Source organism: Cladophialophora carrionii, assembly GCF_000365165.1.
Source record: "Cladophialophora carrionii CBS 160.54 unplaced genomic scaffold supercont1.1, whole genome shotgun sequence".
Taxonomy (NCBI): Eukaryota; Fungi; Ascomycota; class Eurotiomycetes; order Chaetothyriales; family Herpotrichiellaceae; genus Cladophialophora; species Cladophialophora carrionii.
The window spans coordinates 5,127,238-5,145,496 of record NW_008481816.1 but is presented as its reverse complement, the minus strand read 5'-3'; the positions used below and the strand labels follow the sequence as shown (position 1 = coordinate 5,145,496).

Sequence of the window (18,259 nt, the reverse complement as noted above, 5' to 3'; positions counted from 1 at the left end):
GGGCGGCGATTAGATTGATCAAAGTTATCTGATGGCGGTCCAGGCGACAGTCCACCAATGCCTGCCGCCTCGAGCCTCCACTGCGCTGCAATCTGCATCAGATTATCTTATCTTTTCGCGCAATCAATTGTCCCTCGCGACCACTCACCTACCACTCTGCGCCGACCCCCCACTCTTGGGTGTCACAACCCGGTGCAGGACTCCCTGCGCCCAGCCAGGCCTTTGCCCGAAGCTTTCTCAAGCCTTTCAAGCTTTCCCCTCCTGTCCGGCTCGACCGTTTCCTTGGCTGCATGTACAAAAGACTGCTTCCTGTCGGCGGGCAATCCAGTTTTCCCTCTCAGTTCTCTGATCTTATCTGATCATCTCGCCCACCATGCCCAACGTCTTCGGGGTCCCGGTCTTCTTCATTGTCTTCCGAGAATGTCTCGAAGGCGTCATCATCGTCTCGGTGCTGCTCTCGTTCTTGAAGCAGTCCCTGGGCCAGCCGTCTCAGGACCCTGTCGTCTATAAGCGGCTGAGACGACAAGTCTGGGCGGGCTCTTTGACAGGCATTCTCATCGCAATGATCATTGGGGGCGCCTTCATCGGCGTCTTCTATGGTCTGGGCCATGATATCTGGGCCGAGTCCGAGGATCTCTGGGAGGGCATCTTCTACCTCATTGCGAGCATCATCATCACCATCATGGGCCTGGCCATCCTGCGCATCAACAAGACAAAAGAAAAGTGGAGGGTCAAGATTGCAGAAGCACTTGTCGCCAAGACCAAATACCACGACACCGCCTCCAAGCTGGGCGAGTGGAGCCGGCGATATGCCCTGTTCCTGCTTCCCTTCATCACCACTCTCCGCGAAGGCCTCGAGGCGGTTGTCTTTGTCGGCGGCGTCTCGCTCGGTCTGCCTGCGACGGCGTTCCCGATTCCAGTCATCACCGGTATCCTGGCCGGCCTGCTCGTCGGCTACCTCATCTATCGCGGCGGCAACTTCATGACGATCCAGTACTTCCTAATCGCCTCGACCTGCGTGCTCTACCTCATCGCCGCCGGCATGTTCTCCAAGTCCGTGTGGAGCTTGCAGTTCCACCACTTTGCACAACAGGTCGGCGGTGACGTGGCCGAATCCGGTGATGGCCCCGGCTCGTATAACATCGACCAGACCGTCTGGCACGTCAACTGCTGCAACCCGGAACGCGATAACGGCTGGGACGTGTTCAATGCGCTTCTTGGCTGGCAGAACACCGCGACGTACGGCTCCGTCATCTCATACAATGTCTACTGGATCTTCATCATGGTGGCCGTCACATGCATGCTGTACGAAGAACGCACAGGCAGCCTTCCGCTCCAGAGGCCCTTCCTCCGGTTCCTCGCCAAGATCCCTGGGTTCCGAAGCTACGCGACCCGCAAACTCAACCCTCAAAGGCAAGAAGCTGGAAGTGTCATCGCCCAGGTCGACAGCCATGCATTCACGCATGGTCTGCAGCGACCTGTCGTCGCAAAATAATAAGGGGGATGAAAGTCACTTGACAAGAAAGATAGGGCTATACTCCGAACAACGACAAAGTGGGAGATAAGGCTGGGGAGAGAAAGGATCTATCGTCGTGGTGAGAGATTGGAATCCCTGATTTGGTCGATGGTTGAAATTGCAGCTCAGATAGTCCACCTGCTACCTTCAGCTGGATTCTCCGAATAAACAAAGGTGAAAATCCATAGCCCCGATCCCTGAATCGTGACGATAGAACGCGGAGCCAAGTTTCCGAGTATCACGAGAGGAGGGCCCAAGAATTCGTGCGCACACGACCTGTACCCTACCACGGGAGACCCTGTAAAGTCATTCTCCGACATCGCTCTTACCTTACTCTTGAACAAGAGCGCAAAGCAGGCCACATCTCCCGTTCGCATCCCGGCCAGCTACGTAGTGGGGGAAGAAAAATTTCCGTCTCTCACCAAGCGGGCGATGATCGGAGATGGGCTAGCCAGCTATCTTTCCACTTACAGACTGAGACATGGCATCCTCCACGGAGGTGTATGCATGAACAGTGGTGCTTTGCACCATATTGTAGATATGCAGGGTTGTACGATAGCATAGGGGCTTGGGGACCGTGTGCGCCGTTCTTGTGAATTTTCTCGAGACGACCGTCGCGAGGACAGTGGTTGACAAGGAGGGTCAACGGTGATTTGGTTGCCTTCTGCCCGTGCAAAAGCGATTATGCAAGCTCTGGAGAGACACGAGGTCCAACAAAAGGCAACCGACATGCAACCTGCTGTCGAGGCGATAGTGGTCAGTCAAGTTGCAGTTGGCTGCTATTTTGGAATCATCGCTGTGTGCGAACAGGAATGAAGGCCCCGGCAGCGTCTTTGCCAAGATCAGTTAGATCACGTGATATGTCCGGAACAATTGAAGGGCCCACAACTCCTTAATTAACCCGGTGGATGGTTTAGTGCAGGCAGCTTGGATCCTTTTCTTGCAGTTTATACTTAGCTCAAGGACTTGGGATTGTCCTTTGAAGACAATGGAATCCAATTTTGCAGCGATTACGCCGTTGAAATACTCCGAAGAAGGCCTCAAGCCGCAACGCTCTCTCGAGAGCACGAGACGTCTTAATTTTTCCCCTCGGTTGAGATCTTTGGAATGCCGAGATGTACGAGCTACCCTTCCAATTGATCCGGAGTACCCCCATTGCCCAGCGCGACTAAACCGTCTTTGACACGGGTGTCTGCACAGTATCCAGTTGCGAAGGAGCGGAGTGCCGGAGTTGTGAGAACATAGTCCTCGGTACAGAGTACTGTGCCCCAGTGGCCCCCCGTACTCATGCTGAGACCAGTCAACCGCGCGTGGCGAGACGTACCTAGTATCGTGTTAGAACGCTTTACCCCGTAGATATTGTTGAATAGGTAGGCTAAGGCTAGGCAAGGCATTGGCGCACGGCACAGTCTTCTACGGTACCGCAATTACCGTGCGACCAGTCGGTCATATTGTATTGCCCTGCTCCTGCGCCCTCGCACGTACGAAAACAAGCCTGCGAGAGAGAGCCGAGACAACCAATGCCATCCATAACCACCGTTGCCGTGCAGTCGGCGATTCTCAAAGCCGCCGCAAACCTCACAGCCCAGACACTGACGCGATGGGACCCGCAATCGTCCTCGCCATCGCCATACGACTGGACTCGCGTCGCAGAATTCGCAGCCTTCGGTGTCGTGTCTGCGCCACTAGCGTCCGCGTGGCAGCGACTTCTTGAGGACGGGTTCCCCAGCCAGCGACAGCATCGACGCCGCAGCATGACGCAGGAGTCGGTGGCCGACAAAGATGAAACTGAAAACTCGACAAAGGCGACCGCTCGGCTGAGTTGGGGAAACATCCTGATCAAACTCCTGCTCGACCAGACGATCGGGCAATTTCTCATCAATGTGACGTTTCTGGTTTGTACCAATGGCGCGAGAATCGAAAGTTGGAGTGCGTTGGCCGGAGAGATCTACGGACGTATCTTTGGAATCATCTGGGCGAGCTGGAAATTGTGGCCCTGGGTTGCTCTCGTCAATTTCATCTGGGTCCCCGTGCAGTGGAGAGTGCTTGTCGGGTCGCTGGTGGGGTTTGGTTGGAATATCTTTCTGAGTATTTGGTCGATGAGGAGGTAGCGGTCGATTGAAGGTCGCCCACACAGCCTGCTAAGAACCCCGGTGCTGCCGCTAAAGCATGGGCACAGTAAGCACAGAAAACGGACTGGTCGGTTCGGAGAGGGCAATGTGGCAAGGTGGCGAGATCCGGGGCTTTCCTCTCCTCATGGAAATCCGAACTCGTACGGCTTGCTCAGAACTTCACTCGGCCTCTTTACCTTGATCGGCACCCTGGTTGTTCACTTGCTCCGGCCCTCTGGTTTGGGTCGATGTGAAGTGGCCCAAGAGATCGAACGGGCTTCGAGATCAGTGATGTTGACAGGATTGAGACTGCGGATCGGTTGAAGGAAATGGTTTAGGGTTGCCATAATCTCAACTGCAACGTAGAAAGCGATGCCTGGGTGTCCGGGCAGGAAACGGAGTATAAAGCGCGAGCGATAGAGAAGTGCGTTGGTCACGACTGAAGCCGACTGTAAGAAAAGCCCGCCCAAGAGTTCGGCCAAGGCGGAGCAGAACAGGCCTCACCTGGTGGTCCCACGCTTCCAGCGCAAGGAGGTTGGCCACTCATAGCGTATGATACAGGTAAATATCACTGGAAATCCCTCGGGTCTAGCAGTATCTTCTCTGGCTCCCGCAGAACCATCACCGGCCAGGCCAGCGCCCAATGCCACTGCTGAGGAAGTATGCTCCGGATCCCAGATATCTCCGTCTGAGCGCGGTTTCTGAACCACCAGTACTTCTCAATATACTTCACAAAGGCCATATAATTTGCCAATATAGCCAAAGCTCTCGGTCGTCGTTCCGCCAGGAGACGAATGAACGTCCGTGGAATAATATGCCCGAACGCCACCACGCGCATGCATATTCGATAGCGTTGTTCGGGCAGCCGTAGAGCCTTGCAGACGCTGCCCAGAAACGCCACGGCCTTGACGTATGCGTCTCCGACCGATGGGTCTGGTTTCTCGCCTGGACTCAAGCGGTCGTCCTCCGAGCGCTGAAAGTCAAGGAGCTTTTGGAACGGGGCCAGATTTTCCGGATTGAATACAGCATCAGTGTTGCTGAATGTCGGCTGTTCAGTAAGCTTCGCATAGCGCACCATTGGACCATCGGGTTGGAGAAAAGGGACGGCATTCCGGAAGACAGCCGCGATGGATGCGTGCATCGTCAGCCATTGAATGGGCGGAGCGTAGCTGCTCTCTCCTGCATCAGCATTGTCCGAGAGAAGGCAAGTTGCCATGGTGGAAAGCAGTACGGCCGTGAGCCCCACGGCGTCGGCGTTTTCTGATGTGAGGTTGGCCAAGGCATCTCTCTGCAGGCAAATGGACCGATTCAGATACATCCTATGCAGTTGCGCATAGTCGACACCACGAAGCGATTGAGGTATCGACACCGTCTCGCTCTCTGTCTGTGGCGCGGAAGAAGTCACCCAGATGTACAGTGCTGTGATGGCAAAGATGGCATCGAGCAGATAGGGGAAGTCGAATCCCAAGTCGACAGAAGTCCAGACCCAGATGTGTCTTAGCTCTGCACTCTCGTACGAGGGAAAGGCAGCGGCCACGCACGTCTTGAACCGGTGTATAAGGTACAGCTCGATTGCATGGTGATTGGGTTCCGAGAGGCTGGATTCTGTCAGGACGCTGTGAGGATAGGGTGCGTCGATGCCCGGCGTGGAACTCTTATTGTCGCTGGACTCGGAGCTTCCTCTTGATGCCGCATGACTGCTGGCGCGCGACTCTGGGGCTGTGCTGCTTCTGGGGTCTTCCGCATACTCGCAAGGCACCCGATGTCGCGCACACGCCGCACACGACGGCCACTCCTCTGTGCATTTGACCTTTCTCTCCTTGCAGCGCCGACAGCCTTTGCGGCTCTTCTTGTGAGCTAAGCGAGGCGGCATGTGTTGGCTTTAACCGGGCTGCGATGTGCAGGGCTGTGCCTAGGAATGAGTCTAACCTGGATTGTCATGTACGTAGTATCCTCCGTTTTCCCACACCTGACAGGCGAAGACTTTTATCAACCACGACATCCGGGGCTCGGCGCTGCAGTCGATGCGCCAAAATGTCTCGTGTTTCCTTATGTAATGGTGGCACGGGTTGCATGCCTGAATGACCCGCTTTAACCAGAAACGTCACCCCGGGATTTGCCTTCTTGGCATAAAAGCTTGGCTTGCTTGGCTGAACTTGCCGTGCCTTGCCCGCCGCTAGTCTCGACTCGGTATGCACCTCGAGCGCAACGTCGACACAGCCACTTATCCACCCACTTGACCCAATCATCAAAACGTGCATTCTTCTGCCACCCAGCCTTCGTTTCCGCGCCTTATCCACTTGGTCCTTCAATTGCTGCTGCCTGGCCTGGATTAGCGCTCAGCTCCAAAGTGAAGTTTCTCAGGTGCGAGTTTCAGGAGCAGCTGGATGCGCTGTTCGTGAAATGGTCCGGAAACGGTATGGCTCGTGTCCTTGTATATCGTGGTCAACCTGCCAAGCCAGTACGCCCGATATGGCGCGATGCTGCGCTCGCCCATCTACGAGATTCCGTGAAGAAGCTGGAGGTCAGAGGGAAGTCCTGAAGCTATAAGAGTCTGCGAATGTCCTGCCGCTTTGCCCCCTTTTTGATAAGCCAGAACCAAGTACTTGACAGAGCTGTAGCAGTTTCAATCCCCGCACTTCATAATTGAAACCTCGTCTTGTCCCGCAGCCTCAAGATCCGACCTGGTTCGAAGATTCGACACCATGACGCTCAATTCAACCACCAAACTCTCAATTGCTGAACTAGCAATCTACATCGTCCTACTCCAGCCAACATTATGGCTCCTCTACAAGCACGGAAGGTCCGGGCTAATGTCGTTCCTCTACCTCATTGCCTTCGAAATTCTGCGTGTCGCCGCTGCAGGAATTCAAATCGCCAATCGCAACGCCGCTCACCCTACCGAATCTGGAGCAATCGTCAGCTCTATAGGACTGAGCCCTTTATTACTTGCCTTAGCGGGTTTTGTAGACCTCTTGTGGCTATACTACGGCGCAGTGGATCGCAGTCCACTTCGAGCGCGGATCACCGCATGGGGCGTCCACATTGGCGCCGTCGCAGGCATCGCTCTCGTCGCCGTTGGCGCGGCGAAGCTCTTCGGCCAAAATGCTACCCGTCCCGACATCACCACAGGATATACAATGCTCAAGGTCGGAGCGCTCATACTCCTATCTACTTGGATGGCGCTCACATTCGTTTATCTCCCACTCTTCGGCAAGCTCAACAGCCAGCCAGTGCTAGGCGTGTTGATGGGCTTGTCCGCCTCCTTCATTGGTGTCCGGGCGGTCTACAGCGTGGTCTACGCTTTCGACCATACCGAATCCCTGAGTCCTTTCACTGGTTCATTTGTCGTCAGGTTGGTTCTGATATTCCTGGTGCAACTCCTTGCGGCTTTATCCCTGGTTGCGGTAGCATTCCTGACGCGCAACGCCGGAAAAAAGCGGGCAGCAGGACATCGAACGAGGCATCAGAATGGGGAGGACCAGGACAGCTCTATTCCGCTGACTGCGCGTGGTTATAAGTAAGCGGAATGCGCGGAGCCTGGCGAATTCGAGGCATGTTGTCTCAGATTGTGGAGAGCCATGACAGCTCTCGCGCAGGAACGTCCCCTGTCTGGAGTATAAGCATGGCGGCATGGGGCGATTACGGGAGCTGAGTGGCGGACACGCGCACGGGCGAATGGTGGAGCATGGCGGAAATGGAGGCGTATGGCTTGGGCTATGCGGTTCCTGCGGAGATGGTTGTTGAAGGTATCAAGAGCGCGACGGGCGTGCGTGAGGTGGCGTTACTGCTCTGTCCCGATAGCCATGTAGATGGCAAAGATCCAAAGCAGTCGTTGATTCTAGTGACCTCAAATGGCATGTTGTGAGATTCATCGTCGATATGAAGCAATCTGTCACAGTAAGCGTTCATTGCCGTCCTAGAATGCTTGCCGCAAACTCCGCGGGGAAACAAGAAGCGGAGCTGGCGCTTTGATGTATTTCGTGATGCAGTTCTGCAAGCTCTTTCGGTTCGAACATCTTCTCCGGTAGCTCTTCGATGCCCGAGCCTGTGTCAGTCCAATGGTACTCATTGCCGCGGCCTCAACAAAAGCTGCTTCAAGCTGGATGGGTGAAAGGATTCGAATGTACTTAAAAAATTTCCCAGTCCACAAATGCGATCCTGGCTGCACTGCTGAGTACCGCCTAGGGAGAGAGACAAAAGCGTGACAAACTCTGTCTAGCCAAGAATATGTGTTCCGCCAAATCAGGGACCAACCAAATAGTGCGCAAGCGCGCAGGGGTATCATAGACATCCATCTCCGACGAGTATAGTACAAATAGCATGATATCACATAACAGCCTAAACAAAAGCAGAAGATTAGTCTCAGTTTCATCCTGTGTCACCACTGAGGGTGCAAAACTTACGCATTCACTCTTGTCCTTCCCAGCAGGGACGCCCATCTCATCAAACGTCTTTGGGCCTTTGCCCGGTGGTCGCACTGGTGCCGCGTTCGCAGGTACCGGAGCTGGCTTTGATGGCGGAGCTCCACCGATCGGCGCACTGGAATCAGGCCTTGAAGGGGTCATGTTGACTGGCTTCACGTTGGGCGGGACTTGCACTTTAATTGGAGGTCGAGGGTTTGCGTTAGGCATGCCTCCGTATCCGCCTGAGTTCGGGCCCGCTCCGGGACGTGAATCTTGCGGACCCGGCCGGTTTTGTGAAGGAGGGCCTTGTTGTGGTCTGGGAGATCCTCGAGGAGGATTGTTAGGATTGGATGGAGATGGTCCGTTTGGTTGCTGTACCGGTCGTCTTCTTTCTGGTTCAAGTGGAGCAGAATAGCCAATATCGAGCTTCGCCGGAGGTGAAGTGCCTGGTGCTCCGGGACGGGGCCCGGACCCGAGATATGGCGAAGCTGTACCTGGCCTTGCCGGTGGTCGGTTGCTCGGAACTCCTTGCCCTTGAGGTGGAGGTCCCGATGGCACGCGCCCTCCACGACCATAACCCGGCGCACCATAAGCTTGGCCAGGAGGAGGATTAGAATATGGACGCTGTTGATGAACTGTGTTGGGCAGAGAACCATAGTGATCAGGTCTTGGACCTCCCGTGTTCGCGGCGGACTGAGGTCGGAGATTGGGATTTATACCGAAGGCTGAGGTCGGCCGGAAATCCGGACCTTGGTTCAGGGCTGGCATATTGGCTGGGCCAGTGGGATATGGTGCCGCACTTCCCGGTCTAGCTGGCGGCGGCCTCTGATTGTTCAGAGACATCCGCGATGGATCAGGCATTTCAAGAGACTCGTTCTCTTCCGAGAGGGTGGGCATTGTGGGAACTGGCGGCACCTCACTTCCGCCTATGATTGAGCCCCGCTGCTGTCGAATCTTCTTTAGAGCGATGCTTTCATGATCTTTTCTCGATAAGGTCTTCGACCTTGAGATAGCATCAATTCTCCCAGTTGCGTCAGTGTTCCCGTTTTGTGACGCTTTTCGATACCACTCTTTGGCTTGCTCAAAATTGACAGGAACGTAGATGCCAACCTCGTAGTAATAGCCCATGGCGAACTGTGCGGTAGGAAAGCCTGCAAGTGCCGCTCGTTGAGCATATGTGAAGGCCAGCTCCTCGTTTTTCTCAAAGAGGCCCTCATGACCGCAGAGCATCCATTTGCTGATTGCCAGTTCCGCTTCTGGTTCACCCTGCCTCGCGGCAAGAACGTTGTAATGCAGGGATAAGGCCGGGTCAAAGGGACAGCCGAGCTCGGCAAGTTCGTATGCCGAGCCCATCTTTATTTGTGCCTTCGCAAATCCGAGGTAAGCAGCCTTTTCGATGTTGATTTTCGCTCCCGGAATGTCCCTGGGCAGATACTGGTCGGGAACTTGAATTTGGGGCATCTGTTGAGCCTGGAGCATGCCGAAGATATAGGCCCCTTGTGGGGCATTTTCATCTGCAGTCTGAGCGGCCATATAGATGAGGTTCAGACCACGCTCATAGTCTTGCACCTGACCATGTTGACCGAGAAGTGTCATCATACCCAGCCTATAGCAGGCAGCTGAATCTCCTGCCTCCGCGCCTTTCTGGTAGTACTTGATGGCCTTCAACGCGTCATTTGAGGATTCGAACTGCATGCCGATGCGATAGTCGGCTCGTATGTATCCTTTCTCCGAAGCTCTAGTGTAGCAGTAGAAGGCTTCCTTCTTGTCGACTCTGTGCCCGAATTTGCCAAACTCGAGCCACATGCCCCTCATGAACTCCGCTCTAGGGTGATGCTGATCAGCCAGGAAACTGACGATTTTGAGTGCATCTTCCTTCAAAACATGTTCAATCCGAGGTGTCCTCGACCTCGGTGTTTGTGCTAGGGCTATCCTTGCCTCGTTCTGCTGAGCAACCTCCACATACGCCAACGCATCCTGTGCCCACGTCAGCTGAGTGTCAGGATCATTGCAGCTCAGCACGGCGGCTCTTGCGGCTTCTAAGGTGGCCTCTTTCTGCTCGTCGGTTGGGGGGACATTTGGTGGGGGGTTGTGTAGGACAGGGAATGGGGAGAAGTTCGGTTGTTCGGGCACTTGCGCCATTGAGGTGGATCTCGGAGGGAAATTATTGGCTTGCGGAGGAGCTCCTTGGTTATGATTGTTTGTAGGCACATTTTGCCCGTATCCCTGGTGTTGAGCATGATGTGGTTGCGGAGCCGTCCAGCTGTTCACCCCGGACTGGTGTACAGCTGATTGGGGAGAATACACAGAGGCAGAGTAGGCCGACGAGGCCGAATAGGGATCTGAGGCAGCCTGTTCCATTTGGGCAACATTATATTGCATATTGTTCGGAAGCTCATGCACCCTAGGCTATCAGCGTGGTAGTAGATATTGAGAGTCGTTCATTGGCCTACCGGTTTGGAGTGGGTTGAATCAGCTCTGGCAGGTAGTAGGAGTCATCCCCGCCAGGCACAAAGGTAGCGCCGGTGCGGTAGTCCATCTCGACACGATCAGAGCCAGTCCGAAGGTGTCTCGAGTTTGTATTCCTCTTTTTCAGTTTCAGGTCCGGTGTGCCTGATCTCTCTGGGGATTCGCGAGCTTCAAGGTGTGCTGAGGGAAGGGAAAAAGGTCCGAAATTCTACCCGCTCCCGTACAAGATGCGGGCGGATGAGATGATCTGGTCCGTCTTCCTGTCGCTGAAGGCGCGTCCTGGTGTAGTGGTGCTGACGCAGTCAGGGTGAAAGCCGGAGTCTAATGGACGCTTGGGTGGGGGTCAGAATGAAGGCGATCAACAGACCACAATTTCCGACCTTGGGAGATGGTGCAGACATGTCTCGGTGGAGGCAAAGGAGATTGTGAATCTGGCCTGGGCGGCCGCATCAACTGAGGCCGCGTATTGTTTTTGGAATCTGATGTGAGTTGGAACGATTCATAACAGGGCACGAGGAAGTCCGAGGGCGCAGACGAGGCTGCGGTCGTGCAGCAAGTACGGTGTACAGAATACGAGTGCGCGTACTCCGTTGGTGCTCCAAACCCTAGTATGGGTATGGAGTCACCTGTCGAGCAACAACTAGGCCTGGAGATTTGGCTCCGAGGGGCTTAGAGGGGCAGTCGTCACAGGTGGCGCTGCGCCTAGCCTGGCTTGGCCACAGAGCTACCGCAGGCACGTGCGGGCCAAGCGCAGTCCAACTTCGCAACACGCTCACAGCCACCACGATTGTCGCCAACTGTGGGATCGCTTGCCTCGTGCGCCCCTTACCTTACCACACCGCACGTGCGAGTCCCCCAGAGTGTATTGACGCCGTGTGACTACACACGACATTGTGCTCGAGCAACTCCTCGAAAACAAAGGCTGCGGTGAGACCCAGGTATGCGGGATGGTTGTAGACGTGTTGATCCGCGTCTCTTTCTTTCGTTCGGGTTTGCCTTGCAGCCTTGTTCATGGACGGCGCCCAGAAACTGGTTCAGAACAACCGGGGCGTAACAGTTGACACGAGCATTTCTGGAAATCACGATGGAGCCCAGCCAGGCGAATTTCTGCCATCCCTACCAGCCTTACTCAATTCAACTGGAGTTCATGCAGAGCCTCTACCGTTGCATAGAAGAAAAGCAAGTGGGCATCTTCGAGTCACCAACAGGTACTGGCAAGTCCTTGAGCTTGATATGTGGCGCATTGACCTGGCTGAGAGATCATGAACGCCGAGCTTTGCAAGGCTCCGCTGACTCTTCAGATGAGGCTGATTGGTTAGCGCAGGCTGAGCGCTCTGCTCAACGTCGTGAACTGCTACTCGCCCGTGAGGAGCTCGAGTATAAGCTTGCTAGAGTGCGTGAGGAAGAGGCGCGACGTCGACACAGAAGAGAAGATTCGAAGGGTTCAAAGAAGGCCCGAATCGTCAAAGAAAGCGTGGGAAATTCTCTCGCAGAAGATGAATTCATGCTTAACGATTACGACAGTGATGGGGGAAACACTTCCTCCCTTCCCAAATCTAACAATGGCATCTCGAGCGCAACGCAGGCTCTTCTGGACAAGTTGCAAGGTCCCGCTAAGAAAGAAGTTGAAGAGGTGAAAGAAGACCGGCTCAAAATCATCTTCTGCTCACGTACTCATTCCCAACTCACACAATTTGTTAACGAATTGCGTCGTGTCAAACCCCCCTCCTCGATCCCATCCGATATGGCAGAGGTTCCTCCCGGGTCTCACATCGAGGAGGGCGTGAAGCACCTCACGCTTGGTTCAAGGAAGAATCTGTGCATTCATCCTAAGATATCACGACTCTCCTCAACCACAGCCATCAATGAGCAATGTCTCGAGCTGCAGAAACCTGGCATAGCAAAAGACAAAAAGTGTCCTTTCCTGGGTTCCAAGGACGACTTGGACATAGTCAACGCGTTCCGAGACCGAGTTGTTGCCGACATCAAGGATATCGAGGACATGGGAAAACTAGGCCGGGACATGGAACTTTGTCCATACTATGCCTCCAGATCAGCCATCAGTATGGCAGAAGTGCTCACGCTGCCATATCCTCTTCTCCTTCAGAAATCAGCGCGAGAAGCACTGGGCGTATCTGTCAAAGACAATGTGGTCATCATAGATGAAGCTCATAATCTCATGGACGCGATTGTGGACACACTCTCTACCTCATTACGCCTCAGTCAGATCGATCAAGCCGTCCAACAGGTCACCGCCTATGCCATGCGTTTCAAAGCCAGGCTAAAAGGCAAAAACCGTGTCTATGTCATGCAAGTTATACGTGTGCTGAACTCGTTGACAGACTGTCTGAAAGCTACAACGTTCAAGCCGTCTTCGACGGAGACTACCATAACCGCAGCACAGCTAATGTCCGGTAAAGGGGTCGACCAGATCAAGCCTCACAAGCTGCTACAGTACTTGCATGAAAGCAAGCTCTGCCATAAAGTTGAAGGATACGCCGAGTCCCAGTCAAGCGATCAGGATACCTACAGCAAAGGCGTCTTGATGCAATTCCAGAATTTTCTAGCAGTATTGATGAATCCGGACGAGGAAGGCCGATTTTTCGCGAGTCGACACGACAAGGATATCAGCGTCCGCTACACCCTGCTCGATCCTCGTGAGCATTTTCGAGAGGTAGTGCAGAACGCTCGGGCGGTTATTCTTGCTGGAGGCACAATGTCCCCCGTGTCGGACTATTCGGACTACCTGTTCTCATACCTCGAAAGCAATCGGCTGTCGACTTTCTCCTTCGGCCACGTCATTCCTGCCTCGAACCTGTTGGCACAAGCCTTGGTCAAGGGGCCTTCCGGTGTGGAATTTGATTTCACTTTCGAGAAACGGGCCTCGGAGAAAATCATGGTGGAGCTTGGCAGTCTCATTTTGAAAGTATGCAGAGTCGTTCCCGATGGAGTGGTTGCCTTTTTTCCCAGCTATGATTACCTCGCCCAAGTCCTCTCCGTCTGGCAACGCTTACCAGCTGAGCAGCCAATCATGACGGCTTTAAGCAGAGTCAAGCCAATCTTTCAGGAGTCGAAGTCATTTGGCGTCGAGGAAGTCCTGCGACACTATGCAACGGCGATAGACACAGGGCAGGGAGGTTTAATGTTGTCTGTTGTTGGTGGGAAGCTCTCAGAAGGTATCAACTTCTCTGACAAACTGGGCCGAGCGGTGATATCAGTAGGCCTGCCTTTTCCCAACGCCAACGGTGCAGAATGGCAGGCGAAGTTGCAGCATATCAGAGATGTCAGGTATCAGCAATGCAAGAAAGAGGGCAAAGGAGAAGCAGATTGTCAGTCTGCTGCAAAGAGTGCAAGCAGGGATTATTACGAGAATGCATGTATGAGAGCCGTGAATCAGAGCATTGGGAGAGCAATACGGCACAGGAATGACTACGCCGCGATATTAATGGTAGACAGGCGCTTTGCGACGGAGAGGATCAGGCGCAAGCTGCCCGGGTGGATTCAAGAGAGCATGGCCAGTGGCGTTCCAAGCTGGCTGGAGATGGAGACCGGCCTCCAACAATTCTTTCGTGGGAAGCAGTGACGAGTCGCATGCCGATTTTCATGTTCAATAAGTCTGTAAGATGGCCAAACACTTCTCAGAAACACATGCAAATATTGCTGGCAACCAGTCATCTACTGTATACTCCGGAAGGTGTGAAATGTACGGAGTAATGTCGAACATACTGTGCACGTGACTGTGGTAGAATGATGGTCGGCAGAATACCGGCAAGTGCTTGCCAAGATTTGACCCGCTAACCCGATTCGAGCGCCCACAGTCTGCGACTTCCAGAGTTTTGACGTTCTGCCACGACGACGCTCAATTCCTATCACAACAACACCGGAGTCTCGACACCGCCAAAATGCCTACGAGACTGACGAAGACGAGAAAGCAGTGAGTACCATTTGCCAGCTCTCCACTCCGTCACGAGACCGCACGAGTCGTCCTGCGCCTGCCACTCAATCCGTCCGAATTCTTCACGATCGAAACCGTAATCGCAACACTCAAGATGGTCACTTTCGATCCGAAGACATCATAACAGTGGCATCAGGAACCAATTCGAGGTTGCTGAACGGCGCGGCGCAGGATGGACACGATCAAGTGATAAATATCTAAAATGGCATGGGGCTAACTGAAAGCTTCCAGCCGCGGCCATGTTTCTGCCGGTCACGGACGTGTAGGAAAGCACCGAAAGCACCCCGGTGGTCGAGGTCTCGCTGGTGGTCAACATCATCACAGAACAAACATGGACAAGTACCATCCTGGGTACGTACCCCCAGTATCCTCCCAGACGATGAAGCCTTGATCTTTCATTTCGAGACGGCGTGACTCTTCGAGAAGCTGACAGTGGAACAGTTACTTCGGCAAAGTCGGCATGCGACACTTCCACCTTCTTAGAAACCACTACTGGAAACCCACAATCAACCTTGACAAGGTTAGAATCTTTCACATCCAAATCAGTAATAGATAGGAGTCTAACATGGACAACTACAGCTCTGGTCACTGGTCCCCGAAGAGACTCGCGACGCCTACATTTCTGGCAAGAAGACCGATACCGCCCCTGTCCTCGATCTCCTCCCCCTTGGATACTCTAAAGTGCTAGGGAAGGGCAGAATCCCCGAGATCCCGCTCGTCGTCAGAGCAAGATGGTTCAGCAAGGAGGCCGAGCGAAAGATCAAGGAGGCTGGTGGTGTTGTTGAGTTGGTCGCATAGACGAAATCTACGGTTGAGGTTGATATTTCGTACCAAGTGTGAAGGAGCATGAGTCTTTCATGGTCGAGCAATTCGTTACCAAAGCGAAGACGAGATACCATGACTTGATATGCATTCGAAGGAAGGTCAATTGGTGCCGCCCTGTATCCCGCAGAGGCACTCCCGGCACAAATGAAAAGGTTCGAAGACAAAGGATTCGATCGGCGCCGGCCAAGTTAGTCATCTCTCAAGCCTTCCAAGAAACCACGGTCAGAGTGCACTGGTAATGTGAAGCTGAGACAGACTTCAAGACGGATTCGTTCTCTTGAGTAAATCCCCCTACGGACGTTTTCTGAGTCTTCGATGTCACGTGCCGACGAGAAGACCCGACCTGGGAGGCGTTATCTGCTCCACCGTACTCACTACGCGTAAATTGAACGCGTGTGACACCCTTTTCCTTCCACGCGTCGTATCTATAATTATTTGTCTGGCAGCTGCAATGAGTTCAGCACTTTCCAACGCCAGGTAGAGAGGTGTCGGCGCAACATGGATGATGCAGTCGCGCTGCTCGACAGCCCAAAGAAAGTGTCCCTGCAATCTCAAGCAGACACACTGCGCGTCGAGTTGAAAGAATATGAACGGGACTTCGCCGCAGAACACAATGGGCGCAAACCCAGCAGGGACGAAATCAAAGCCAATCAGAGTATCGCGGGCAAGTATCAGCAATACCAAAACATTCGCATGGTGCTGGCCGGAAAGCGCGGGCTTGAAGTGCTGAAGACACCCAAGCGACAGCAGATGACAAGGACGAGGCATGGCCGGACAGACAGTGCGATCAGTCTCACACCTCATCGACCCCGCAGTAGCTTTACTCCTACAAAGCCACAGATCCATCCGAACGACATCGATCCATACGATCCGCCCTCCTCGATCTCTCCGAGAGCGTTTCCCAACGCCATCGGCCCTACGCCGCGCAGAGATGGCACGGTACTCGGCATATTTGACCTGCTCTCCAATTCGGGCTCACGGGGGAGTTCTCAAGCGACTCCCTCAAGCAGGAAGAGGAAGATTGATGCGCTCTACAGAAATGAGGACCGTCATGAAGCAGGGCACACGGAAATTGCGCAGACCCCGAGCCAAAAACTAAAACAGTCAACCATCAGCATAGACGGCGCTCTAGGAGTTGCGACTCCGGGCTCGACTATGGCCACAGGAAAGCGAAAACACTCCAAGACACCGATCAGCGAGGGCAAGAAGTTCATGCTGAATCATTTCTTTGCAACCCCCAGCGCAGTCAGGTTTGCCGGCGTGATTGGTGGTGATGGTGAGGCGACGCCTCCAGCACAAAGCAAGACCCCCTTGCGCGACTTGGTCCTTGGAACTACTCCGACACAGAACAGGTTCGGGGCTCAGACCAGCGTAAACGACGCAACTCCACCATATCTGAAGCGCTCCTTCTCATTCAAAGAACGGCTTCTCTCCGCCTCCGGAGATCAAAACTCCGCTTCGAGCACCGCTCGACGGAGTCTTAGCCGTAGTCTGCGGCACGGGAAGTTCGCGCCGAAACCGCTGAGCCAGATTATAGCGGATAGACAACAGTCTCAAAACCAGGAGTCGCAGAACCAAAGAAATGACGATGGGGACGAAGACGACCTGGATGCACTGAGGGAAATGGAAGCCGGCGAGGTCAACATCCTTGTTGAAGACAGTCAGTTCCTTGACGAATCCAATCAAACACTCGACAAGGGGACTCCAGAAGCAGACCAGCCCGGTCCTGCCTGGAAAAAGAAAGGCCAAAAGAGGACAACGAGACGAGTAATTATCCGCCCTGTTAGACTTGAACCAGCAGCGCCAGCGAGGCAGAATCAGAAGCGAAAGACAAAGATTATGGTGCAGGATGACGAAGAGGATGAAGAGGCCGACGAAGACAATAACACCGTTTCTCGCATCGAGGAGACTCAATTCGTCGACACACCTCCTGCCAGCGAACCCGAGCTCGAAGATTCAGACCTGGATTTCCTCGACTACGACACCGAACCAGAAAATAAGGCCTATCAAGGCGATCCCGATGAGGAAGACAATTTCCAATCTAACGAAGATGGACCCTCGAGAATCAAGAAGTCTAGATCGAAGGCCGACCCCTCGCTCAAAAAGTCAAACTCGATGCCTGTGGAAGACCCCGCCAGGCAGCTTGGGAAGCCTTCAAAATCCAAGAAAGCCTCGAAGAATACGGACGCGAAGGAGGAAATCGGCCGGATGATCAACCCCAATGCATACTCGCACATGAACTTCAAAAGCCTGAAGATCAAGAACAAGAACTCGAAGGCGAAGGGGAGAGGGAGGTTTGGTCGAGGCAGGAGATGAAGATCGTAAGAGAAATGGGTCAACACGACATGCGATTCAATGACGGGGACGAGCAAATTGGAGACGATGTTTTGGACGCAGGACTGTGCGAGACTGATGAGACCCAGGGCACTGGTATACCAGTGCTGATACAAGCTGTTGGTTGTCCAGGTCATCGGCGAGGTATGTCCTGATACTGTGGAAGCAGTAAGGGAGGGACTGTAGTTTGTCACTCTGTAGGTTTCACCGCCAGAGCCACGCGGTTCTCAATACGCCGTACGTGTGGAGTACTGTAGTTTTCAGTATTTTGAGCGGCCTGAATGGGAATATAAAACTCCGCCAAATAGACACTTCGTATATACCTGTAATGTAGGAGTTGCTGATGCATTTCGTTGCGTCGCGTCCCACTGTGTGGATGTAGTGTGGTGTGGTATGGTGTGTTGAAGGTGAAAGCGAAGTGAAAGTGAAAATGGATGTGGAGTGAGAACCGCAACAGCGACTCTGCCTTCAAGGCCATACGCAACCGGCTGAGTGCTCTTCCAGGAGAAGCTAGGTACTACGGCCCAGAGCAGCAGGATTCCATCACAAGCCTAACTTTGGGAAAAGGGGGGGGGGGTGTTTACTCAGGCGTGGCCGTCACTTTTCACTCGGTCATGCTAAGCTAAACACTGTACCTAGGTAT

The 18,259-nt window shown here is 53.8% G+C and overlaps 8 protein-coding genes across 8 annotated transcripts; 6 read left to right on the top strand and 2 right to left on the bottom strand.

Annotated features, from left to right (window-relative positions):
* Window positions 1–373: 373 nt before the first annotated feature.
* On the top strand, window positions 374–1,495 carry G647_01846 (uncharacterized protein; the record flags this gene model as incomplete). Its single annotated transcript, XM_008725245.1, has 1 exon — window positions 374–1,495. The coding sequence occupies one exon, from the start codon at window positions 374–376 to the stop codon at window positions 1,493–1,495; it is 1,122 nt and encodes a 373-aa protein (XP_008723467.1).
* Window positions 1,496–3,036: 1,541 nt separating this feature from the next.
* Window positions 3,037–3,627, top strand: G647_01845 (uncharacterized protein; the record flags this gene model as incomplete). Its single annotated transcript, XM_008725244.1, has 1 exon — window positions 3,037–3,627. One exon carries the CDS (start codon window positions 3,037–3,039, stop codon window positions 3,625–3,627), a length of 591 nt encoding a protein of 196 aa, XP_008723466.1.
* A 568-nt stretch (window positions 3,628–4,195) lies between these two features.
* On the bottom strand, window positions 4,196–5,500 carry G647_01844 (uncharacterized protein; the record flags this gene model as incomplete). Its single annotated transcript, XM_008725243.1, has 1 exon — window positions 4,196–5,500. The coding sequence occupies one exon, from the start codon at window positions 5,498–5,500 to the stop codon at window positions 4,196–4,198; it is 1,305 nt and encodes a 434-aa protein (XP_008723465.1).
* An 832-nt stretch (window positions 5,501–6,332) lies between these two features.
* G647_01843 (uncharacterized protein) lies at window positions 6,333–7,151 on the top strand (the record flags this gene model as incomplete). Its single annotated transcript, XM_008725242.1, has 1 exon — window positions 6,333–7,151. The coding sequence occupies one exon, from the start codon at window positions 6,333–6,335 to the stop codon at window positions 7,149–7,151; it is 819 nt and encodes a 272-aa protein (XP_008723464.1).
* An 805-nt stretch (window positions 7,152–7,956) lies between these two features.
* G647_01842 (uncharacterized protein) lies at window positions 7,957–10,572 on the bottom strand (the record flags this gene model as incomplete). The annotated part of the gene is made up of 3 exons (XM_008725241.1): window positions 7,957–7,968; window positions 8,034–10,437; window positions 10,487–10,572. 3 exons carry the CDS (start codon window positions 10,570–10,572, stop codon window positions 7,957–7,959), a joined length of 2,502 nt encoding a protein of 833 aa, XP_008723463.1.
* Window positions 10,573–11,586: 1,014 nt separating this feature from the next.
* On the top strand, window positions 11,587–14,085 carry G647_01841 (uncharacterized protein; the record flags this gene model as incomplete). Its single annotated transcript, XM_008725240.1, has 1 exon — window positions 11,587–14,085. One exon carries the CDS (start codon window positions 11,587–11,589, stop codon window positions 14,083–14,085), a length of 2,499 nt encoding a protein of 832 aa, XP_008723462.1.
* A 703-nt stretch (window positions 14,086–14,788) lies between these two features.
* G647_01840 (60S ribosomal protein L27a) lies at window positions 14,789–15,255 on the top strand (the record flags this gene model as incomplete). The annotated part of the gene is made up of 3 exons (XM_008725239.1): window positions 14,789–14,808; window positions 14,899–14,977; window positions 15,037–15,255. 3 exons carry the CDS (start codon window positions 14,789–14,791, stop codon window positions 15,253–15,255), a joined length of 318 nt encoding a protein of 105 aa, XP_008723461.1.
* Window positions 15,256–15,780: 525 nt separating this feature from the next.
* G647_01839 (uncharacterized protein) lies at window positions 15,781–17,598 on the top strand (the record flags this gene model as incomplete). Its single annotated transcript, XM_008725238.1, has 1 exon — window positions 15,781–17,598. One exon carries the CDS (start codon window positions 15,781–15,783, stop codon window positions 17,596–17,598), a length of 1,818 nt encoding a protein of 605 aa, XP_008723460.1.
* Between the last annotated feature and the right edge of the window lie 661 nt (window positions 17,599–18,259).